Raw genomic sequence first — 19,488 nt, 5'->3', positions numbered from 1 at the left:
CAGAACGGTGTGGTCAGCCCTAGCGACGGGACCAAGTCAGTAAATAAATAAAACTGGCCATACACTTAATATGAACATGTGGTCACACAAGGCGATAGCGAGACTGGCCATCCCGTGGCGATAGCGGCCAGTCCCACATTCTGCACCCGATACCAGATAACCCTCTCCAGTCACCAACACAGAGGATGGTCGATTCTTTCACGGGTAGTGGCGGCTGCCTTTGGGCGGCCAATGAGTTAATACTGTAGTTGGAAGGACAGCTCTGCCCAGAGTGAAGACAGGAGACATGCCAAGATCAATGAAGAAGAGAGCTTTTGGGAGAGTTCAGAGATACCCGACATCATCATACAGTGCAACATGTTAATTCCCCAAACAGAGAATTCAATGATAATCAACCATTGGGCGGGTCTATGTATAAAGGCAAAAGAAAGCACGTCTTCACACGCAGGAATTCATTGCTTCTGCCAACGGGCAGAGATTTGCTAATCAAGGTTCGCACAATACGACGCGGATCCTTAGCCGGGCAGCCCCTGGCGCGGTTTATTATAATTTGTGCGTTGCGTCTCCCTAACTCCTCCCCATTTTTCAGACGCAAACAGAGACAAGTTGGTGCAAAGTTCCGTAACACAGGGGGGCTCAACTCCAGTCCTCAGGACCACCCAACAGGTCAGGTTTTATGGATATCCCAGCTTCAGCATAGCGGGTGCAGTCTTGAGCCACCTGTGCAGAGATATCCTGAAAACCTGACCTGTTGGGGGGGTCTTGCGGACGGGAGTGGAGAACCCCCGCCTTAACACAATGATAAGAGACAAACTGAGGCCTTCTCAGCCAGTAACAGGAAACACGTTTTTCATACCTCTGGCCATAAATCTTAATAGCCAAGTGGGAATGGATTTAGCTCTTCAGCGCGGAAGTACTGCACACAGTTCTACACAACAATAATTGGTCTCTTTTCCTTAATTCCTCCCCCTCCCCCACCCCCCATGAGATACACATTCCCCCCCCCCCCCCCCCCCCAACACACAGCAGAGCCCCGAAACACAGCACGGGCCGCTCCCGAGAGGCGAAATCTGCAGTATCCAGGGAGAGGAGGGCAGGATGCGGCGTCTCTGCACCAGGAATTCCAGGCACGATTTCCGTATGCTTTGGCCCCTGCAAAGAAAACAAAGGAAATATAGGAAACATGGTCTTTCTACTGTAGCACCACTTATTCATTAGCACAGGTACACAGAGGTGGACAAATACACTTTATTCCTGTGCTCCAGTTTTTCCTTAATATAAAAAGGTATTAATCAGGCCGCCAACAGAAATCATGGGGCCCAGGACAAACATTTTAAGCAGGGTCCCCCCCCCCATGTCAGCGGTATTGCAAGCCGTCCCCCCATGTCACACCTCATGAGCTACCTCTCTTCTCTCCCTCTCCCCCTCCCCCTCTTCCCATGTATTTCTCTCCCTTCCATCTCACCCCCTCTCACTCCTTGCATGTATTTCTCTCTCCGACATCTCACTCTTACTTCCTCTTTTCCTCACTCACCCCCCTCTCCTCTCCCTCAATTACCCCACCCTCACACAATTCCCCCCACCCTCACACAATTCCCCCCACCCTCACACAATTCCCCCCACCCTCACACAATTCCCCCCACCCTCACACAATTCCCCCCACAAGATATATACCAAAAGAAATTGCCACCCCCAAATACATACCCAAAAAATCCCCTCCCCCCAAATATATACAACCTTCCCCACCCCCTCAAATGCATACAAAAAAAACACCTACCCAATACATCTAAAAAAAACCAATACATATAACCCCCACATACATATACATAATATAAAAAAACCTCCAATACATATAAAAAAATACCCCAACCCATATAAAAATACCCCCAATACTAAAAGTAAAATATACTAGTGACGTGTTAACATTTAGAGCCTAAGTCCATGTGACAAAGGAGACATTTGGTTGCATCTTTTGATCACAACTTGATTCAAGCCGCCAACCTCGTCACGGTAACCTCCGTATAGCAGGGACCTACACTGAATATATGCGATTTCTTATTGTCCCGTGGACTAAACTTTGTGAAACATGTGAAAATTCCCTAAAGGGGTTAAATAAATGAAGCATATGCTTTAGTGCAATTAAAAGCTGACCAGTATCAGAGTTCCCTTATTATAAAAGGTGAACTGTGGGTGTTACACAGATATAGGTGCTAAATGTACACGTCACTAGCATATTTTAGCCCAAATTGGTAGGAGAGCAGGATCTGTTCTCTTGTTTTCCATGTATGTAAGGCAAATTCTTTTACCAGCAGCACACTTCTAAAGCGAGGAGGGCAGGTAATAATCTTACACATTTGGAAGAAATAAGTCAATATTTCAAGGGAACCTTCCACGGTCCTTCACGAGGAAAGCTTTGGACCAGTATATTCTGTTTGTGCTCATGCATGGGGCGTGAAACTTGGACCCTAAATGTGAAGGTAACTCAGAAGTTTCAGACAACACAGAGAAGTATGGAGAGATGCATGCTGGGTATTACCCAAACAGACAGGAAAAAGAATGAATGTGTTCGGAAGCAAAGAAAAGTCTTTGACATCATCACACGGGGGGGGGGGAAGAAATGAAAATGGCGACAGGCCGGATATATTGCACGATGAAATGACCATCGTTGGACAGAGATGGATCTCGGCTGGATTCCAAGAGAGATTAAAAGACCAAGACGACGACCAAATGTAAGATGGGAGGACGGAACCAGGGAGTGTGTGGGAGCGACGTGGAGGAGAGAGGCTGTAACCGCAGGACCTGGGAGATCACTGGGGAGGCTTCATCCAGCAGTGGGGAGACACGGGCTGGAGAGGATGGGACGAGGGAATGTGTGGGAGCGACGTGGAGGAGAGAGGCTGTAACCGCAGGACCTGGGAGATCACTGGGGAGGCTTCATCCAGCAGTGGGGAGACACGGGCTGCGGATGATATATACTGTACATACTGCACACCTCTGCACCCATACACCCCCCCAATCTTAATGTGACAGACATCCCGGGGACAAACTGGATGAAGGAAGCAGCACCACGCAGGTATATAACCAAAAACGTGTATTATATACAAAACATGGGTAACCTTTTTCATCCATTTATGGAAGCCTGTATACCAGGGCTAAGCATTTCAGAAATAAAAATGTGTAAATAAGATCTAGCTGCTTCAGGAAACATTGTGATAGAAAATAAACCTATAAGACCTGCAGGAAAGGCATTTAGTGTCATTATTTAGCCATGCATAAGAGCCAATGTAACAGCGAAAGAGTTGGAAGAAAGACACTCAAGGTTAAAATAAATAAAACTATTCCCTTTTAATGGCAAAGATTGAACTGACCTTCTGTAAACGTTGCAGCTCTGCACCTGCACAGTGCTATGTGTCCATTTCTATGGCAACATCTGACGATTCATAATAAGCTAAAAGACAGGAATGAAAGATGTTGGCGATTGTGTGTTGATTAAATGTACCAGGCAGCTTTATTACCGCTGACACAAGAGAACATCCTTGAGGCGGCTTGATACAATCACCCGAGCGTTCAAACAAGGTTAACGTTCGTCCTGTGTTCCTACCTGGGTTCTCCTCATCGGTCCCGTCCTCGTCCCACTGATTCTCTCTGGCTAGGAGCGGGTTTCGGGATTCACAAACGGATCTAATTGGGAACGAAAGTCCGTCCCCAAGGCTTGGAAGGAAGGGAGAGAGAGAGTGAAGGTCAGGAAGGTCAGGGGCGCGTCACTCAGACAAACAAGCTGGAAGCAAAGAGACAGGTCTGTACCGATGTGTAATGTGGCACACAGAACACCTATATGTGGGAGGGAGCAGGCCTCTCGCAGCTCATTGCACAATCTATATAGCTAGCCATCGCAGCGCACACAGACACTTAAATATACAATGACATATTTACCCTTTTCCTTCTGCTTCATATTTCCAAAAAGTGAAGAACGCGCATTATTTAATTAGTTACACCAAGAAGGCCTGTTTATCAGTAATTATGGATAAACAATTAAACATATCAAACGTCTAACATGAGGCTTCATTATGATGTAGGTGCATTTCAACCTGTTTATAGTGCAAAGGGCTACAAATGAGTGGGTTGTATAGTGTTTGTACCCTGCTGCGGACAGTAAACATATACAGCTATGTACTAAGTTTCAATATACACCCGGAACAATTGCAGTGTAGCTACAGGTAGCAGCTCGAGGCTGCAAACTGGTGTTTGCGACCCAAGTTGTTCGCACAACGGACCCTACTCAATATGCTGAGGTGGTTTTCGCACTGCTACAGACCATTTTAGTCCATTCATTTCACTGGAGCTGAAATCTTCTCTAGCACCGGGAAGCGGTTTCACAGCATGTTACACATGGGCCGGAGTTGGACAGCTAACAGAATGCAGTAACCACTGCAGCTGCGCGAATACATCTATTGCTACAACGAATCACCGGTACCCACTCTCCTCTAAGCCAGTCGCCTACCTGGTGAGCACCGGAATTAGCCACAGCTTTCTCTGCTTCCCAAACACCTGCTCCAGGTTCTTAAGGATGCCCAGGTGGAAGCCATTTTTATTAGGTCCGCTCTGAAACACTGGGGCTGAGAATGCCTCTGAGAAGATACAGAAGAAGAAGAAATCACCGCCATGTTCAATCCTTACAAGAGCCTTTCCCTGCTGGCAAATGGTTCAAAGAGGCAACCTGCACGGTCTCTCTCTCATTGTTTTGGTTTATCTGCCAACACAATACTTCAGCAGTTCTGCAGCAGGAGATTCACCTGGTTCACGTGCACCCCTCCCGAAATGTATTAATTCAGGGACGGAACAAAAATGTCTGCCAATGGGAACGGAGTAATGGACGACCTCCCGCTTACCTGTGACATTGCAAAAAGCAAATACCCTCTTCTCCTAAATGTAAATGGATTAAAGCCCCCTTCGCCACGATTTTATTTATACACAATATATACAAGTTTTATCTGTATTTACTCCGGTGTTTCTCTCTTCTCACAACGGTCTGATTTTCTGTTCTGAATTCTTTGCCCCCTCTGCTGCCAGTGAAGCCGCCCCTGGCACTGAAAGAGTTAATGGGGTGCCGCGGCTGCAGTAACGTGTGACAGATAGTGCAGTACTAATTAGGCGGCATAGTATAGATGCAGAGAATGCCACACAGGGGGCTCTGCTCCTCTGTGTGGGCGAGTAGCTGTCTGCAGCAAAGCACCCGGGCACAGGAAGTAAGCGTCCTGTCATTCTGTGCGTGACACAACCCAGACATACTGTACAAGACAACCTGAGACTTGGCACGCACAATGCTCCTAATTAAGCAATAATCCTTTGCAATAAAGGTTCATAATTACTCAGGAGTTTGGAACGCCTGTAAGTACGTTGCCACAGCAACAGGACGTTATAATAAGAGGTTTTGCATAGTTTGCTGCCGTTTTCAAGCAGAGCGAAATGAACACAAAAAATGTCACTCCTTGCAGCATGCCAGCTGCACAATAAAAATACACACTCAGATGTGTTCTAGTTACTGTATACAGCACCAGCCATAAATGTGGCAAACAGAACACAGTGTCATAAAAACACAAAACAGGGATACTTGCATTAAACGCATAAGTAAATATTGGCTGAATGGAGTCCCTGGTCCAAAGAGCTTACAGTTTAACCCCCTCACCCCCAAACAGGTCAGGTTTTAAAGATATCCCAGCTTCAGCACAGGTGTCTCAGTCTTCGGCTGCACCATGTGTCCTGAAGCAGGGATATCCTGAAAACCTGACCCGTTGGTGGCCCTTGAGGACTGGAGTTGGCCGCCCCAGCTCTAAGAGGTATGTTGGCATATCCTTTAGCAAAGCAGAAATCCCTGCCTGTATTGTAACAGGCTCTTGCTTTTCAGAAATGAGTGTAAGCTCTGCGACGCAGAGAAGTTGTCTGTTTTAGTCCTTCTGTTGTGTAGTGCTCAGTACATGGTCAGCAGTGTGAATATGAGGACCACGCTGCTGTATCTGGATTTTCACTGCATTTAACTCATTCATCTCGGAGTCCTAGAGAACTAGAGGCATGTTTCAATCTGAAGATATAAGTTACATATCTCTCTGTTCTGCTGCATTAACCATACAACCTGTGACACCATTTAAAAAAAGGAATGTTTTATTTTTAATTGATCAGGCCTTTTAACAAACCAGGAGCTTTTCATCGTCATTTCTTGCTTTCCTGTAATTCTCTAGCAATCCAGACACCTACTTGTAAATTAAGAGTTTTAGGAAGCATACAAATAAACACCGTTTGCTCTGATTGACGGGAAGTAATTCCTGTGTGGCAGGGGTAGGCAACAACAGTTCTTAAGGGCGCACCAACAGGTTAGGTTTTCAGGATATCCCTGTGTAATGAACAGGGCTGAATATATTGGGTAATCTACTCAATCTGGCACACAAGGGGTTAATGTTGGATACAAATTGTCAAAAACAAATGCATTTGTTTTTATAACAGGTCAAGACCCTTCCTGTTTCAATGTTGATTTAGAAAGGGAGTTTTAGCAGGGGGTTAGCACGGATGGCCACTAAAAGTGAAAAAATGTTTAGATTGGAAGTTTGTAGACGATACCCATATCCTGGGCTGTCAGCCTCAAAGAAAACCTTACATTCATGCAATATCCCCTGTGCATCCCATAGAGAGAGAGGTGACACACAGATCACCACTTAGTTTGTGGGCTTTATTAAATATGAAGATACCGTGGGCCTGACAGCTATTTGCAAGAATAACCAATAGATATTCGTAACCGTTGCGATTAGACGAATCAAATGATGTCAAATATTTCACGATTAAGAGGTGCCAAAGACAGATATCCGTTTCTCCTTGAAAAATAGACGTGATGTGGTCATATTTTATGTTGAAACGTGAATGTTATGTATACAGACGCAACAGTAAAAATGGTGTCTGCATGTGTGTTATGGAAATAAAGTTAGGATGTCTTTTATATATTGAGTCAAACTTTAAAAGTCACCAGGAAAGGTTTTTTTTCTTTCAAGCCATGAATGTCAGCCAGATCTAATTTATGACAGGGGTGAGGTTAGGTTGCTTTTAATGGGAGAAGAATGGTACATAAGTCATAGCAAGAAGTTATTAAATCAGAATTCAACACAGGTGTGTTTTGGGATCAGACACACAAGCTCTCATCTTTTCTACGCCTGTGACCTCTCTGGGAAGAACCTTTGACATGTGGTAACATATAGAGCTTCTTGAATGTTTACCTTTTTATTTTAAGAAACTGGCTGCATACATTATAACTGTATGTTCTTGTAATAATAATTTTTCTGTAACCTAAGCACTGTGTATTTGTATATTAAAATCAATCTTTAATAAGTAATACTTTGGGCTCTGATTGAACTGTTCCATGCTTTGTAGAGAGTAAATAAAAATTTTGGACATATTTTGCTACAGCAGATTTGTGTGTGTTAAGTGCATAGTTTTTCATTAGTAAACAGGGACCAAAGACCATGGCAAATTTACATTTTTTGCGTTTATCTTTAGTGGTAGCAGCGGATAGATAGATTGCAACTAAGGGTAAATATGAACTAATTTGAAGTACCTTGCGCAGGAGAAAGGTGAGTTCGTTAGAGTAGCCGTGTGTTTTAAACCTGGTTGCATATCTAAGTCATGTGCTCAATTGTGTGCTGTTCGCAACAGGTGGTATATGTGGACGGATTGAGGGGAGATATTGTTCATTTGAAGGACCTTTGTGGAAGATGGGGCGTGCAAACGTATCATTATCGGCAGGAAAACGGAAAAACAGACACTGTGCGGCGCATAATGCTAATTATTACACAATGTGACCTTTCCCTTTCAATGAAAGTGAATGTTTCCAATGCAACCAGAGATAAAAATAACAATGGATGCAACATTAGACAAATATACATACTATTGTCCAAGTGATACAACCACAGAGGATGTCCTTAATTGTAGTCTTCAGTCACCCCAATGATGTAGATCAAATCAGGTGAATCTCAGCATATGTGAAAAGAAAACATGCCAAACATAGTATAATACTGCGTGTAAAAATGATACTTATTCAAATGATAAACTAATAATGAAATCCTCAGAGGTAGAAATAAAGCAAGAAAGTAAGTTTGTTTTTTTGGATTAATATTATTCTTAGCATTTGAGCAGTCAGAGGTTTAGGAATAGCAAGGAATGTAGGTAGAATTTTGTATTGATTTTTGTCCTCACATGATTTTCCCTAATGGACTAATTGATGGGACTATTTTAATGGGAGAGAGGATCTAACTCTCACACAATACACCCCTGACGAAGCGAAGGTTTTTGTGAAACGCGTAGGGTGAGGAAGTCCACAGGCCAATGCCATTGCAAGCGAAACGAGCACAGGGGTGCTCAGTATCTTCAGGGACAGCGTCCTGAGTGCAGAGAAGCCAGAACCGGCTTCCGTCGCCCGCTCACGCGATAGCACAAGCGGGATTCCAGAGAGGCAGTCAGTAGGATGCCGGTAGGATGGAGAGAAGGCATCACCACAACTCTGGCGACTAATGGGGAACTCACACACACCAACTGGTCTGGAGAAGACGCCCCGGGGACTCCGGGAGCATCAGCCGGAGGAGAAAAGCAGCCGCGATATATGCATAATACTTACCTCCTGTTAGTAGGAGTTTGACAGGCGTGGAGTGGATTCTATCACAATATTATACATGTGATTGTTTTTTTAATGTTTATTAAATGTACCTTTGTTCATCTTTCTTACTACCTCTGAGGATTTCATTATTAGTTTATCATGTGTATAAGTTTTATTTTTACACGCAGTATTATACTATGTTTGGCATGTTTTTCTATTCACATATGCTGAGATTCACCTGATTTGATCTACATCATTGGGGTGACTGAACACTACAATTAAGGACATCCTCTGTGGTTGTATCACTCAGACCTATTGTATGTATATTTGTCTAATGGTGCATCCGTTTGTATTTTTCTCTCTGGTTGCATTGGAAACATTCCCTTTCATTGCAGTGAAAGGTCTCATTGTGCAGAAATTCGCGTTCGGCGTCGCGCAGTATCTGTTTTCCATTGTTCTGTATACCTGACCAGGTGGTCAGATTCACCAGTTGGCAGCCGCTCATTTTACAGATCCACATTTAATGTTCTACGTTTTTTTGCACTTCATATTCCCGTGCGCGTATCACGAATCGCGCAGCCCGTTTCTTTTTATTAGCGGCAGGAAAAGGTGAATCATTTTTTAACCCCTTCAGTACCAGCGTGCAATGCAATGGCTCATGCGGCAGCTTACCCAGCGTGGTCCGGTTCAGGCTGACAAGCCAGCAGTGATAGCCGAAAAGGAACATGAGGCTGATGAAGAACATGAGGGAGACGAAGAACAGGAACAGCACGTGGAATTTGGAGCGGCCGTTCGATAACTCTCCCTGTGTGAGCAAAAGGATTTTTGAGTGAACAGAGAGGGGTGTGTAACTACAGACTGTGGGAGAACGGGAAGGGAACAGGGTGCAGGGAGCTGCCCCCCAGTGTACGTGGGTAGTTGGAAATACTGGTAAGAATCCTAAAACAAAGGCTTAGGATATTCTTAAGCCCATAAAGATCCCACGTGTGAGCACATTCACGTTTCAGACAGGTCTGCATTGCCCCCATTACCTCTTAGCACTGCAGCCAGGGATTCTGGGAAATGACATGCAAATGAGCACCCACTTCCTTCATTAAGGAAACATTGAGGCCCTTACTTACTATTCTATTCACTTCCACTGCCCTTAAAGTGCCTGCGGCGTAGCAGCATTTAGCAGACTTAGACCGAGTGTTTAAAGGTACAGCACTAAGTGGTACATATACTGTGCCAGCTGCATACACAGGTACAGCCATCCGGGCCAGCATGCAAGGACATTCACAATGGTGCCAAAATGATATAAAGACATCGCTGGATATTTCTACACGTCAGAAAAAAGGTAAAAAGGGTTTTTTGTGTGTTTTTTTTACAGAAAATAATGTGATCAGGAGACCAAAGGAAATTAAAAGAAATTTGTGTATGGGTAAAAACAAAACAAAAAACTTTTATATATAATATTTATCTATGTATATACATATAGAACTCCTTCATGTTCCTAGACACACACACACACACACACACACACACACACACACACACCTCTCCATGTTGCTAGATGAGTCGCTTTTGAGAAGGACAGGGGCGACAGGAGTTATATTTGGTTGATATGATGCCGAAACTCAACAACTTACTGTCCAGTACAGGAGGAAGTATCTGAAGACAGTGCACGCGATGTATATACAGTACAGCATCGAGTATGCCAGGAACAGGAGGAAGAACTTGTAGTTTGAGAAACCAACACAGTTGTTCACCCTGAGAAAAAAATAACAGTGTTTGTACTAAGCCTGATTTTGCTAGAGGGGTAAAAAAATTATAATCACAAAGTATGAAAATGCGACATGGGATCAATATTACAGAATCCTCTTATTCTTCCACTGACTTTTTCTTTAGCTAAAGATCAGGGCGTCCCCTTGATAAATTTGGCCTGTACGCTTATAAAAATTCACGCTCCCCATTCCTGTCTTTCAGAGAAGGGAAAACACAAGGAGGCACCATTTAATTAGCCCAACTCCTCCACACTTTCAGGATTCCCATGATGAAGATACCCCACCATGGTGAGAGAGTATTATACCCCAACTAGTAAATCAAATGTGAAAGTATGTCGAGTGACAACAAGGTGAAAAAGAATCATGTAATAATGTTCCCCAGCACCATAGTTTTATTTGTGGTCTTATAAACATGTGTGAAAGGAGCCTCACTCACAGAGATCATTATAGGGATGATTAACGCAGCATTGTACTATAGGGTACAGGGCAAAGACCCTATGCATTGGGTATGTCCCTGCGTCTCTGGCTTCACAGCGGTTTTAAAGGAATACTGAATCCTTAGTAGAAAGGGCTGACAATCTGTTCAGGGATTCATGGTGAAATCAGTGAGTACACAAAGTGTCACACCATACACACCGACAATCAAATTCAGACGAACTCCTCCGTTCTGTCGTAGCCCCCTCGTGGCTCCTGCACGGCAACCCCACCCGTGCCACGCGCATGAAAAGTGTGCGCGTGCGTCACCCGGCTTTTTAAAAGCCATAGCGGGTGAAAGCGCGCTGCGGGGAGGCACAAATCCTTCCGCAGGCAGCCAACGGAGCGCCCACGGAGCGTTCCTGGAGGCGCGAGGGAACGGAAGACCGAATCTGTAGGTGTGTATATTACCAATTATGAATAGCAAATGAAAATACCCCGTGTGGCACATTCACACGCCTCAGACAGATCTGCAGCCCCGCCCTTCCCCATTATCTCTTAGCATACAGCGCTTCCACTGCAGCAAGGGATTCTGGGAAACAACATGCAAATGAGCACAGTTTCAAATTGCACAGCCGGTATAACCAGCCCCATACTGATGAGACCCAAAAGGTTGGAACTGCTGTCTGTGAGTAGGTTAACTGGCTCTGCTTTTTTTTTTAACCCAGGCTGTGCTGCAAAGTTGTGTTATGCGGCAGGCCTACTCTTATAGGGGTCCATGTCAAAATGGATTTGAAGCAAATGGTGAAACTGTGCTAATTTGCATGTCATTTCCCAGAATCCCTTGCTGCAGTGAAAGCACTGTATGCCAAGAGATAATGGGGAAAGGCAGGGTTGCAGACGTGTCTGAGACGTGTGAATGTGTTCGCACGTGAGATTTTTATTTGCTGTGTGCTGTACGCAGGAGGGTTTGTCACTTTATTACCCACCATAAACTTATTTAAGGTGCGGTTCAATTCTAAATACACACTTGTAGCATTATTATACCAGTGAAAAGCTGTACAGACAGTAAGTACTCAGGAAATGAGTGTATATATATATATATACACACACACACACACATATATATATATATACATATATATATATATATATATACATATACACATATACATACACATACACATATACACACACACACACACACACCATGTATATATAATGTAAGTACAATAGTAACTGACGTTATAAGAGAGGCCCTCTAAATCAAATTGGGTTTGACAAATACTAGAGAGTATTAGGGCTGCATCAGGAACTTACCAAGGACAGTGATGATCCATCTTTAGAACACACCTGTGACCAGAGGGAAACAAAGTTACACCCAGAGTATCACAGGACAATGCAGGTAAGTGAGCACGGTCAGTGCTAAAGAGGTGCAATGCATTTCAGGGACGGGGCTCACTCCTGCACAGGTGCTAGTGCTTGAGAAAGAGCCCTGGGTGCAGGAAACCTCTGCAAGGAGCTAGAAGGGAACGAAGGACAGTCGCTCATTCAGACTGTCATTTTGTAACTTGGATTCTCGAGTTCTCCTTGGTATAGACTCATCCTGAATGATGGAGGCCTGAAGATGGAACAATTCCCATACAGATTACAGGCGATGGATTATACCATCTGATCTGATCCTCACGTGCGTATGGAAATAAAGAAACAGTGCAATACGTCCCATACAGATACGACTTCTGATGATTCAACACTCACAATGTGTGTGTCTTTAGCCCAGCATGGAGAATTATATTTATAGCGGTTTCACTATTTCCACTGTCTTTAATCCGAGTACTGGAACTTGGCTAACTTGTAGATTCACTCCTCACAGACAAAATAAAACAATATCTAGTGTGATACGTTTCTAAACTTAATACACAACAATATAAGAAGCAGGTATCGCACTCACGAATTGCGCATTTAATACTGCACACGGCAGCGTTCAGGCCAAGTCCCCGGTGACTCTGATCAGGCACGGCTGGCGTTCTCTCTGCACCTCTTCTTCCTGATGGCGAGGCACCGCGTCTCCTGCGCTTAAAGGCGACGTCACAGGGTATCCACGGGAACTCAGGCTAGCCTCCGTGACAGCGTGTTTAGGCACACACCCAAAGAATCCGACTTCACCCGACGCGTTTTGGTTCCTTCCTCAGGGGTGACCGGGAACTGAGCCTTGAACGCTGCCGAGTACCGGATTATCATCCTAAACACCCAAAAGAACGTGCAATTCGTGAGAGCGATACCTGCTTTTTATATTGTTGTGTATTACATTTATAAACATATCACACTAGATAGTTTTATTTTGTCTATTTGAGGAGTGAATCGACAAGTTAGCCAAGTTCTAGTATTCGAATTAAAGGCCAGGGAGATAGTGAAACCGCTCTAAATATAATTCTCCATGATGGGCTAAAGACACAGAAATTGTGAGCGTTGAATCACAAGATTCATTGGAAGTCATATCTGTATGAGACATATTACACTGTATTTTTCTTTTTTTCATATGCACGCGAGGATCAAAACAGATGATATTATAATCCATCGCCTGTAATCTGTGGGGGAATTCTTCCATCTTCAGGCGTCCAACATTCACGATAAATCTGCTCCAAGGAGAACTCGAATATCCAAGTTTCTAGTGACAGATTGAGAGTCAGTCCTCGAGTTTTCCAGGCAGCAAGTACTTTAAAGAGACTACTTCTGCACACACAAATGCATGATATTTGTCCTCATCGATATTATTCATTTGAATATGATCCATTGATGTTAATTTGAGCACATTGGGGAGCATTATCACTGGGTGTCTGTGTTAGTGTATATGACATTTCTATCGTCGTTTTGTAACAACCAACATTGTAAGCAAAAGCTTGGATGGATTTTTACAATCTTTATCAAACTGTGTTTCGGTGACGAGACGTCAGTCCTGAAAGTCTCCACATTCTGTCCTTTGTTTAAAAAGTAATTACGGCGACATAATTAGTCCGATAAATAGAAAATAGCTCCAGTGTTCCCGGAGAAATTCAACACATTCATATTTCGCAAGATACACGAGTAAAATGCTTTCTTGATGGGTGATTACACCCTAAGAAAGCCAATTACACTCATAAGTAAAAAAAAGTATTATTAATAATAATAATAATAATAGCATGTTCTTGTATAGCGCTGCTAGTTTTAACGTAGCGCTTTACAGGGACATTTTGCAGACACAGGTCCCTGCCCCGTGGAGCTTACAATCTATGTTTTTAGTGCCTGAGGCACAGGGAGATAAACTGACTTGCCCAAGGTCACAAGGAGCCGACGCCGGGAATTGAACCAGGCTCCCCTGCTTCAAACTCTCAGTGCCAGTCAGTGTCGTTTACTCACTGAGCCGCTCCTTCTCCCTACAAGTTGCACGGAGCCGTTAGCGCGCAGTGGCGAGTCGTAACTTACATCCCACAGACGGAGCAGTGGTGGCAGCGATCCGGCTTCACCACCTGACATCTGTCGCAGAATCGGATCGCTGAAAAGCAGAAACGCAGGATGGGTCAGTCCTGGCCAACGCTCTGCTGCGACAGCCACAAGTTTTAATACTTATTTACCACATCTGAAAGTATTAGGGGAATACAGAGTGGATGGTCCCATGCAGTAGAAATTAGAGCAGTGGGGTGCACGAGAGCAAAGGGTTCAATGCCCACCAAAGTAACCAGTGTAATCTCAGGCAAATCCCTTGATTGGGTAAGTTATTTTATCATCTAGAACAGCGGTGCACAAACTGGGGGGCACGAGAATAACTGCGGGGGGTGCGGTGTTTACAGAGGCCCCGCGCGCTTCCCGAAGGCACTTAAATGAAGCGTCGGGAAAGTGGTGAAGGCCTCTGTAAAACGTACTTACTGTGGTTCAGTATCTGGAGCCGCGTTGCCATGACGCAGCAGGGTCATGTGACATGTTGCTATGGCAACGTGACGTCATGACGCCTAGGCGCCGGGAACCAAGGTAAGGAGGGAGTGGGGCGCGCGGAGAGCAGCAGGGGAAAAAGTTTGCGCACCCCTGTATCAGACTGCTGGATCTGTAAGGACAGTAATCCGGCGTGTCACAGACCTCCGCTCCCAGTCCTGGTGCAAACTGGAAGCTTCTTTGCCACTTCGGCCAGGATCTGCCTCTGGGCCTCCGGAAGCTCCTCATTATCATACCGCTCCTTGTCTGTGTAGCACAGCAGAAACTGAAACCACAAGCACAGACACTCAGGGCCACGTCTAGCCACAGGAACGTCTCACGCACTGCGTGCCACGTGAGAAATCCCATGCAGTCCTGCACCGCACTAATTATACGTCTGCTTTCTGATTGGTCTGCACTCTTGATCTGCCTAACATCTGATTGGCTGGAGTAAACCAGTAGTGCATTTTCAGAAAATAGCTGCTGTCTGATTGGCTGTGGGGGAGGAGCTTTTAGAATCTGTCTGCTTTCTGATTGGTTGTAGCAGTGACGTGCTGCACTTTAATAGGGGATGTACTTTCTGATTGGATAACTCTGTACCTTTTTAGTGGGCTGCTTCGGTGGTGTAAAAATCGCTTTCCAGTAAGTCCAGACGAAAAGAAGAAAGAGCCAGTGAAACACGATGAGATATCCAACTGAGAGAGAGGAAACGGAAATCAGGCAGCAAAAAAACAGCGCACTTTCATTTTATCACAAGTGAAAAGCACCGATTATTTAACACTACTGCTTAATGACGTCAATGCTGGAAATGCCACACACACACGCACATATATAACAACAGGTGTGTGCAGAGAGAACACACACATGTATATAACAACAGGTGCTGGCAAAAACAGAGCTCCTCATACTTCCTCCCAAACCTGGCCCTATTTCCTCCTTCCACATTACTGTTGGATGTACTATCATTCACCCAGTAGCCCAAGCACGCTGCCTAGGGGTCACACTCGACTCCTCTCTCTCATTCTCCCCTCACATTCAAAACATATCTAAAACCTGTTGCTTTTTCCTTCGCAATATAACAAAGATACGCCCTTTCCTCTGTTACTCGACTGCTAAAACTCTGACTCAGACCCTCATTCTCTCCCGTCTCGATTACTGTAACCTCCTGCTGCCCGGTCTTCCTGCCTCTCACCTGTCTCCCCTACAATCTATCCTAAACGCTGCTGCCAGAATCACTCTACTGTTCCCTAAATCTGTCTCAGCGTCTCCCTGCTGAAATCCCCCTCCTGGCTTCCTATCAAAGCCGCAGCCTTACACTCTTATGCCCCTCCTTACATCTCAGCCCTAATTTCTCGCAATACACCATCCCAACTCTGCGTTCCGCTCAAGGATGGATGGATGGATGGATGGATAGCTAGATAGATAGAGAGAGATCCATCGTACTGTTTGAGTGCAATGATTTGCTTCTTCCCAACCATAAGTCGCTGCTTTGTCTTCTTTAAGCTTTTGTTGTTATCTTCAAAAGTCTTCAACATATCACAGTTCAATTTACATATACCATACACACAGTTTGTTGATATACACAGCGATCAGATCACTTACCTTTTTCCAGGGGATTTGTTAGCGTCACTGCAAAAAACAAAAACAAAAAAAACAATCATTTTATTTATATTTTGTGCCGTCTGAATGTATTTCCATTTATCTGGCGTCTGTATATTCCATTGAGGAAATTTCCCAGTTTTATTTACGGTTAGTTTTTTCTCAGCTATCAACTAACTTCTGTGGGTTACAAGCAACCTTATTGCACTTTACTATTTTGGTGATGCCTTGTGGAACAGATACAAAGTAACTGATGCTACCAAGGATCTTAATAAATACAGGTGCCTGCGAAATACATGCACAAGGCAAACAAGACTAGCAAAAGTCCAACATTACTCTGACAATCTTCACCAAAAAACATAAGATCCAGCAAACTTCTGGAAGGTCATCAACAATATATTCCAGCCATCAACAACCATCTAATATCAAAAAGGATGATACTACTCTGACAAATCCCACTTACATAGCAAACGCAATCAATGTGTGGTGCGCTACTTCCCTACTATCAAACTATCGAACTACAAACATTAAGCTCAATCTGAGAGAACCCGTACAGCCCCACCCTCTCCCAGCAGTGCTGGCAATTTTCAATTTGCGCCAGTATCTGAAGGAGAGATTACACAAGCGCTCCTTATAAAACGAAGCAGCCAATGTAGACCTGGCCTAGTGCAATCAAAGTTCCTATGACTCGGTGCCCCAGCCATTAACATACCGCTTACCTCCCTAATCCACTCTATCCTGTCTACAGGTCAAATCCCACAGACCTGGAAACCTGCCAGAGTTGTCCCAATCTGCAATGAGATCCAGTGTGGAATGGAACAACTCACTGCTGCAATATTCCTAGATTTTGCCAAGGCTTTTGATACTGTTGATCATATCTTGTTAAACAAGCTCCAGTGCTCTAGAATAAGGGAACATTCTTTAAACTGGTTTCACTGCTATTTATCAGGTAGATCCCAATATTTCTCTTTTTCTAACCCTTGGGATGTCACCTGCGGTTCTCGCAAGACTCTGCTCTGGAGCCCCTACTCTTTTCATTCATCATTAATGATCTGTCTACAGCTTGAAAGGGAGCTTCAATACACATGTATGCAGATGACATAATCTTATATGCACACAGCCCTAGCCTCACTGACCTTGAACATGTACTGCAATCTGATTTTTCAATACTTGAAAACTGGATTTCCCAAAACAAACTGTTTTTAAACACTGACAACACAGTAGGGTAAATATGGTATTTGGGACCATGGCTACATTTCTAAAGCACCAATGACAGAGCTACAAATCAGAACCAACTAACACTATTCTAGACCCGGTCACTATTTTTAAATATCTGGGCATATGTTTTGACTCCCACTTAACACTTGGGTTGCATATTGATACTCTGACATCCAAAAACCTATGCCAAAGTAGGTGTACTTTTATAGAAACAAATCCTTCCTAAACCCGCTGGTCAGAAAGCGCATCGCACAGCAGATGCAAATTATACACTATGGGGACAGTATATGGTTCAGCATCTCAAACTCACCTTAGCAAACTAAACACACTCTACAACTCAATACTGTATGACACGTTGTTTTACAATGCAACTACAACACACATCACTGTGAAATGCTCAAAGAACTACTGTAGATTGGCTATGTATTGAGCCTAAGCAACCCCTACCACACGCAAGTTCTAAGTTATTTAAAAACTAAAGCTGTCTCACGTTTTAATCTGATACATATATTATCTCTAACTGTCCTGCAATGTCTATAAATATAATGTATAACTCTGTTCATTTAATGTAACCATGTATTTGTCATCATAACTCTATGCCCAGGACATACGTGAAAACGAGAAGTAACTCTTAATGTATCACTTCCTGGTAATACATTTTTATAAATAAACCAAGAATGTTTACACAGATTTAGCAACAAATAATATACATTTATAGTATCTTTATAGAACGCCAACACAGCGCTTTACAGATTGACATTAGGCTGCACTTATAATTCCGGCGACGGGACCGATGATGTCACTTCGCAAAAGTTGTATTTCAGGTTTGAGATATGTCGCTGGCCACCAAGGGGGAGGGCAGAGTGCAATAGGCGCTCTGTGATTGGTTTAGAGGCAGTCACACGCGGCGACTGTCTCTCCAAAAATCAAATCAGTGACTACCAGATTTCTGGTAGCGCCGTCGCGTGCTCTATAAGCATTTGTTTTGCCGCGACACGACGGCGATGTCGCATCGCGGCACTATAAGCGCAACCTAACATATGACCTAACACAGGGAAGTATAATTAAATAACACATAACAGTGAAGCATTGGGGAAAGGAGTCCCCTGGCCTACAGAGTTTACGCTCACACACACACACACAGAATAAAAGTGTGTGTGTGTACGTGTACACACACACAATACCATTTACCCAGATATGAATGCACATATATATTAAGATTTCCAATACATATATAAGATATTCACACAGCACATCTAATAAATACAATATACACATATACAGAATACAAGTGTGTACACACACAATACAAGTGTGACCACACACAATACAAGTGTGAACACACACACACACACACACACACACACACACACACACACACACACACACACACACACACACACACACACACACCCTCTTACCCAGGCACAGCTCCCACACATAGGCATAGTAAGACCACAGCAGCACCAGAGCTATGATGAGCACGGGCAGCCAGGAGAAGACCCTCTGACAGCTCCTCATACCCCCTGACACAGCCATCTTCAGCCTACATCTTCCTGCTCGGCGCTCACAGTATTGGGGCTGCCTATCGGGGACATACACACTCGGCGCTCGATTGGCGCAGGGAAATAGGAGGGGCTTGTGTGGGGCCCGATGAGATACACAATGCGCATGCGTCAGGGCTGCTCCGCAGTGACCTCTAGTGGGAATTGTGCAAAATAGCACCCGCCTAGACACACACACACACACACACACACACACACACACACACACACACACACACACACACACACACACACACACACACACACACACACACACACACACACACACACACACACACACACACACACACACACACACACACACACACACCTCTATATCACTAATGTAATACTGCAGTGCTCTATATATCAT

The 19,488-nt window shown here is 44.2% G+C and overlaps 1 protein-coding gene across 1 annotated transcript; it reads right to left on the bottom strand.

The window, feature by feature from the left end:
* Positions 1-1,014: 1,014 nt before the first annotated feature.
* Positions 1,015-19,170, bottom strand: ZDHHC15 (zDHHC palmitoyltransferase 15). The gene is made up of 12 exons (XM_075573502.1): positions 18,993-19,170; positions 16,357-16,383; positions 15,355-15,449; positions 14,920-15,040; positions 14,272-14,341; positions 12,130-12,162; positions 10,261-10,381; positions 9,305-9,437; positions 4,502-4,628; positions 3,602-3,711; positions 3,369-3,448; positions 1,015-1,152 (listed from the first exon to the last, which is right to left on the bottom strand). Exons 1-11 carry the CDS (start codon positions 19,108-19,110, stop codon positions 3,405-3,407), a joined length of 999 nt encoding a protein of 332 aa, XP_075429617.1. The 5' UTR covers positions 19,111-19,170; the 3' UTR covers positions 1,015-1,152; positions 3,369-3,404.
* Positions 19,171-19,488: the final 318 nt, after the last annotated feature.

This window comes from Ascaphus truei, chromosome 16 (genome assembly GCF_040206685.1).
Source record: "Ascaphus truei isolate aAscTru1 chromosome 16, aAscTru1.hap1, whole genome shotgun sequence".
Classification (NCBI taxonomy): Eukaryota; Metazoa; Chordata; class Amphibia; order Anura; family Ascaphidae; genus Ascaphus; species Ascaphus truei.
Note: the sequence above shows the minus strand (reverse complement) of the source record. Positions and strands in the feature narration are given on the sequence as shown.